Source organism: Vigna umbellata, chromosome 5 (assembly GCF_029865625.1).
Source record: "Vigna umbellata cultivar VRB3 chromosome 5, Vumbellata_1.0, whole genome shotgun sequence".
NCBI lineage: Eukaryota > Viridiplantae > Streptophyta > Magnoliopsida > Fabales > Fabaceae > Vigna > Vigna umbellata.
In genome coordinates this window covers 44,691,089-44,697,968 of record NC_142169.1, presented here as the reverse complement: position 1 = coordinate 44,697,968, position 6,880 = coordinate 44,691,089, and the positions used below count along the sequence as shown (strand labels likewise).

The window sequence follows — 6,880 nt, the reverse complement described above, 5'->3', positions numbered from 1 at the left end:
GTTTAACTCATTCATTGCCATGATTATTGATTTTGTCGATACGGGAACGTACGGGGAAGTCTAGAGCCGGGGAATTTCTCCCAATAGCATATTGGTTGCCTTTAAGCTCCTGCACTTCAGAACTAATTACTACGAATGCTAGGAATTGTATGAACTCGTAATTAAGGATAGGCCTTCTTGTAAGGTGATTTAGAGAGTGGCATTAGCAATTGATGATAAGAATGATGAATTCCTAAAAGTATATGAGAGTGGATAAGATGAAATTGATAACCCCAACAACATACTCATCCATTTAATTCATTAAAGTGTTTGTTTTCCTCTTTTTCATTGATCAAATTCATGCATACATGTTTAATTACTGTCTTTTGAATTTAAACCATACAATCAATTGTTAACAAGTCTTAAATAATCAACAAATCATATAGCTAACTAGGCCGTGAGTCCTTTGGGAAAACGATACTTGGTCTTACCTAGTTTTATTACTTGATACGATTCGGTCACACTTGCCGATTGTTAAACAAGTTTGTGGCGCCGTTTTTCGGTGTTCATAAATTTGTCATCAACATTCTAGAACACAATGATGGATTTGATGATGAAAATGATGAAGGAAGATGAAGCCTTGAACCCTAGAAGTGCCTCGACCTCGTTTTTGACCTCTACCTCCTTTCCAAGAGCAAAAAGTGTTTCTTTTCGCTCACGTTCGACACAAAGTGCATTTTCACTGAGCGAGAATCACCACTTGTTGGGTGAGTGGTACTTTTTCTGCCAGGTAGGCAGCTCAGCTCATTGGGTTGTAGGCTCTTTTGGTGTGGCTAACGCATCATTCTCGTTGGGCGAGTGGAGGTGGCTCGCTGGGCGAGTTGAGGTGGCTCGCTGGGCGAGCTACTTTTAGCATAATGGCTCAAACAAGCTCCAATCTTCCTCTTTTCCTGCAAAATACCCTAAAATGAATAACTATCTAATTCTATAACCAAATCATGCAAGTAATATGGATTGTAAGTCCAAATATCATCTCTCAAAGGATTTGCAATTGTTTAGGTAAATATGCTTACTTACTAGTTTAGGCAATGACTACAATTTATAATTGGTTCAAGAGAACTATAAACATAAGAAAATAACTGAAAATAATGATTATAAAGTGATATGGGTAAAGACTCATTGGGGTTGGATTTCATGACCTAAACTTAAATCACTCAACCACACAATATGATTCTAACATCAACAAAAGAGCAAATATATTTCATAATGCAAGTAAAAGCAAGAGATAGAACATAAGAATACAAAAGAGATTCTATTGCATGGAAAGAGTTACATAGAGTTTAGGTACATTATATCCAACCCCGATGAAATGGAATTTAGCTACTCCTATGCATTCTAAAACACAAGGATGAATTTGATGATGAAAATGATGAAGGAAGATGAAGCCTTGAACCATAGAAGTGCCTCAGCCCTTGTTTTTTACCTATGCCTCCTTCCCAAGAGCAAAATGTGTTTCTTTTCGCTCACTTTCGACACTTTAAACAAAATCACATGAAGTGCATTTTCGCTGGGTGAGCCACTTTTGGAAGAATGACTTAAACAAGCTTCAATCTTCCTCTTTTTCTTGCAAAATACCCTAAAATGAATAACTATCTGATTCTATAACCCTAATGTATACTTTTATAATTTCTCTATTAAATATAAAACACATGAATCAAGGACAAGAAAGGGTTCTAATAAGTGTGAAAAGTAGGTAATTATCACAATTATCAATAACCTTTTAAAACCTTCACTTTCTCTTTCTACCCACTTTTCTCTTTCGTTACGGTTGAGCATTGAATGCTTATAATGTGTGCCACACAATCCCCCCCTCGACCTAGGGTTTTGGTTCGAAGCAAAAAGAGAAGAAAAAGAAAAGGGATGAACGATGTTATATCAAACACAATAGTGTTTTTCTATTTTCTAAACTTCTCGTGGTTTTCCTCGTCCAAAAAGCTAAGATTGTTTTTTTAAAAAAAAGCCAACAAAACAAAAACAAATAAATAAAAAACTCTTTTTTGTTATTGTCAAGGATCAAATCCCATTCTCCTTCACACTATCCAAACATGTAATCAGATTTACCACCACACCATCTAACTCTTTTGATTATATTAACACTTTTATAGCTATTTAACTCTTGCGTTACGACACCTATCATAATTATGTCTTTATTAATTTTCCCACCAACACTCCTACTAAGTAAACTACATAGCATTTATATAACATATAACTTATTTTATTAACCAACACTTATTTCAATCAATTGACTTATGTAGATTGATATTTATTTCTTGAGTCTTATAGGTGAAATCCGTAAAAGCACTATCAACCCCAATAAAAAGGAATATGCCCCTCATAACCTTCACCAACGCAAACTTCAAAGCTATTGACCCAAAACAGAATGATCATATGATGATTACAGTCAAGATCGAGAACTTTGTGGTCTACTTTGATTCAGACTTTGATATGATAGGATGAAAATCCTTTACACCAAAACTTCTATGGTTTACTCTAATTTTCAAATGGATGAATAAATTGACTATAATTTTACATAGAACATAAAAAAGAAGAAGATAAGAATGTCTAAAAATATTATAATTTTTATAAAATGAAACTTCATTAATTACTTCTCTATATATAACTCAATTTTTTTAGTAATAACATAACGTAATGTTACCCATATTTTCTACTTATTTCATCTACTTATAATTTATTCTTAATCTAAAATATTTTTCATGTCCTTCTAACATAATTTTTTTATATATTTTAAATATGGATAATAATGAAAATATTAGATATAAGGTTAGACTAACATAAAACAAATACATAATATATGTGAAATTGAGAATTTTGATCAAATTTACTATTTTTTTAAAATTTAAGGACAAAACTATAAAAATAAATAACTTCATAAATAATATGCATAAAGAAACCAAAAGTACAATTTAGCTTAAAAACTTTTAATTTTAATTACATATTTTACGAAGCAATTATTATTATTCACAAAAATTTACCATGACTTTGTATATAGATTTCATTATTAGAATTTCAATTTTATGGTTTTTACTCATTCTTTAAATGTCTAATAAGGTAAAAGAAATTAAAAATAAATGGTGTTAGAATAACGTGACTTTTAAAAAATAAGTAGGATATTTATAATAAATCAATAAAACGTAGGAAATAAAAAGCACAATTAAATAATAAAATATACAAGTAAACTAAATTTTTTAATTTATAATTTTAAGATCGGGACTTTCAAAAGTGACATAATTTAACATCAAACACAGACAGTTTGGGACCATAGCTTGAGAGGAAGGTGTAAGGAATATATATTAAATGAATATATTAAATATAATTTTTATTTCATTTTATATATATACCCCATTCCTCCTCTTTTTGTATTCCACATCCATTTTCCTTTGCTCTCGTTTTCCCTCACTTTCTCGCCTCCCAAAAACGCCCCCCTCTCTGCTCCAATGGCCGACCAGCTCACCGACGACCAGATCGCCGAGTTCAAGGAGGCCTTCAGCCTCTTCGACAAGGATGGCGATGGTCTCTCTCCTCAGATCCCTCTCTGTCTTTTTCCTTTTTCTCTCTTCCTTGTTTCATTTTTCCCTCTTTCCCAGATCTGGTTTCCGCAATTCGTTTTTTCTTGGGGGCGGGGCTTGTTTGTGTTTTTCTTTTTGTGCTAAATTTTATATTTTTGGTAGGTTGAGGTAGGGGGATTGAATTTGTATGACATTTATACTTGGTGATATAGGGTTCCGGTTTTGTTTGACCTTTTGGATGTTGATGTGGAAATTTCTACGATTCTCGTGGTTTTGTGTTTGTTGTTGATGTTTTGTTTTATGAAGAGTCGTGATTCCGGGTGTGGGTGGATTTGGATCGTGGAATTGGAAATGGATTTTTAGCGTTGGATTTTGAACCGGGGTTTGCTTTTTGTTGTTTGATGCACGTGTCGGAAATCGGAATGGTTTTTCGTAGATGTGGAAATTGGGGATGTGGGTTGTGATTTGTAAAGTTGAATTCGGAAGGGTGGCAGTTTGCTGTGTTAAATTTGGCGATTTATGTTTTTGTGGTGTCTGAGAATAGAATGTTAGCTTGTTGGACCGTTTTGGTTGGTGGATCTGTTTGTGTCATCCTATTGTGTCGTTGATGACAAGTCTTGTTTGCGTCTTGGTTGTGCTTATCGTTTTGTGAAAACATCTGGATTTTATATTATGGATCTGTTTTTTTCCGTAGGAGTTTTATGTGATACGTAGATTCAGAAATTCGTAAGTTTGTCCTTTGTAAATACTAAGAATACGGGTGTTTGTTTTGGCAACTGAAGTAAGCAGTGATAGTGAAGCATGTGCATATTTATGTGATGAACTTGGATATTTGGATCATTTGGTTTAGCTAGACGTTCTTGTTTGGCTAGATTTTTTGTTTTTGACTATGTATTTCATTCTGTCTAGATTTGTTAACGATTATTTCATTCTATGCATGTTTCTGCTATGAGTATCTCAGCTGATAGGCAAACCCCTACTACCAAGGATACTAACAGTATCTTGTCCGAATTGTTAATTAATCATTACTGTAGAAAATTGTTACCAAATATCTAGCATGTGTTTTCTTTTGACGCAATGATACTTTATAGTGTTCTTCACTTTCCGTTGTTGTACCTGCTTCAAATTATCTCTTTCTTCTGAAACTTTCCTCCCAGTATAACCGGATTTGTGTTCTTTATTCCTTCATGTTTTCAAAACTTTGACCTGCATTTCACTTGTGGGTTTGAATGAATCATATTTCTGTTGAACAGTTTTGTAATGTGGTTTAGGTTGCATTACTACCAAGGAACTTGGGACTGTAATGCGGTCACTTGGGCAAAACCCAACTGAGGCAGAGTTGCAGGACATGATAAATGAGGTTGATGCTGATGGCAACGGAACCATCGATTTCCCGGAGTTCCTCAATCTGATGGCTCGCAAGATGAAAGACACTGACTCAGAGGAGGAGCTTAAGGAAGCTTTCCGTGTGTTCGACAAGGATCAGAATGGTTTTATATCTGCTGCTGAGCTCCGCCATGTTATGACAAATCTGGGGGAGAAGCTGACCGATGAGGAGGTTGATGAGATGATTCGCGAGGCTGATGTCGACGGCGATGGCCAGATCAACTATGAGGAGTTTGTCAAAGTGATGATGGCCAAGTGAGGACAAATCAACCATAACCAAAATTTGAAAAGCATACAAGAGGGACAGGGCAGATAAGTTTTGTTGGGAATTCTATTTCCACTAGGTCAATCTTCATTTGGGGTTATTAGCTTTTGTTAGTTGAGTGTCTATTTTCTTGTTTGCTTTAATTGGTACTGCTGCTCCTTAGTATCCTTATTTGTTTCCTCTGTCCCTCGTTTCTTAGTATCCTACTTGTTTGCTCTATCCCTTGTTTTAGTAGCTTCCTTTAGCTGTGTCTCACCATGCTTTGTTACTCCATTTTCATCTTTTTTGGTTATTATTATGAAACCTAGAACAATTGGATGCAGTTTGTGTTTTTTACATGTGGGTGGCTAATGCTGTTAATATTTATATCTTCTGCCAATTTATTGTTTCTATGATCTTTTGAATTAAATGACATCTGCTTTCAGTTTAAATTGCAAAATATGGCACTGCCTTCTCTCTCCGAGTTTAAATTGCAAGATATTGTCTGAGCTATGAATCTCCAATGTCTGAGCGAAAAACATGATTTTTACGTAATTACCAAGGTAGTTGTAGTGCAGCAAAATGTATTTTAAAAATTGAAGTTCACAGGAAGGGTTTTAATAATAAACAAGGTAGAAATTGACAGTTTTCATCCTTTTTTTTAAGAGACAGTGGCAAGAGTGTGTGGAGAGAAAAGGAGGAGAGGACACGTGAAGGGGATAGGATGGGTACTCTCTATTTCTAGTTCTGTTTTACTATTTTATTTATTTGGGCAAATACTTTTCCTTGTTTTAGGAAATATAAAGGGTTTTTTTCAGTAAATATTTGTTTCGAGATCACATATTAACGAGAGAACAGAAAAGTTTACTCACATGATACCTTAACTCATGTTCATATCACTTGCAAATTTCAAATGTCGACATCTACATAATGATTATAAATGATGCGTTGAATAAGGCTTTGTCTTTACTAAGCCATTGTTCAGTGAACCTTGACATCATCACTTTTATAGGTGTCCTGACTTTTATAAAATAAAATTCAATGGTTTTGTCAGATCTCGTTCCGGTTAGCCCATTAATCGGAGCAAAAGGGACATTGCTTTCTTCAAAATTTCAACCATTGGTTTTATCAGTTTTATTTAAATTGCAAATAAAAATTGACTCATGACCATAAGTAAACGGATACAGACAAATACTACAAAATTCTGTGACGCTTCTAGTCCTTTTCTTTGCAATCCGTCGAGAGTTTAAACACTCACTACAACTTATCAAGTCATCTTAGTAGATATTTCTTTCGCCGTGTATGGTTTGAAATTTCGAATTTTCATTATGTGTAAAACCATTAATGCAAGCGGATCATATAGATTGTAATGAATTCAGATTATCGGTTTATTGGTTTATTTTTTGTTAAGCATTAAAAATATATTAATATTGATATTTTAAAAGTTTTTAAATATATTTTAAAAGTCAGTAAAAATATATATTTTCATTTTGCGTTCTCTTTTAACTTTTTAAAGTCCTTGTCACGTTAACAAACAAATAATTGGGATGGGATCTGGCATGAAGGAATAAAGCTGCCAACATGGGTTGTATAAAGCACTTGTGGGCGGTGAAAAGTGGTCAAAAGAAAAACAAATATCTAGAATGAAAACAAAACAATTCATTACAAAAACTAAAGAACGCGA

At 33.9% G+C, this 6,880-nt stretch overlaps 1 protein-coding gene across 1 annotated transcript; it reads left to right on the top strand.

Annotated features, from left to right (window-relative positions):
• The first annotated feature begins 3,410 nt into the window (after window positions 1-3,410).
• LOC124847362 (calmodulin-1) lies at window positions 3,411-5,583 on the top strand. The gene is made up of 2 exons (XM_088115210.1): window positions 3,411-3,570; window positions 4,838-5,583. Exons 1-2 carry the CDS (start codon window positions 3,495-3,497, stop codon window positions 5,209-5,211), a joined length of 450 nt encoding a protein of 149 aa, XP_087971336.1. The 5' UTR covers window positions 3,411-3,494; the 3' UTR covers window positions 5,212-5,583.
• Window positions 5,584-6,880: the final 1,297 nt, after the last annotated feature.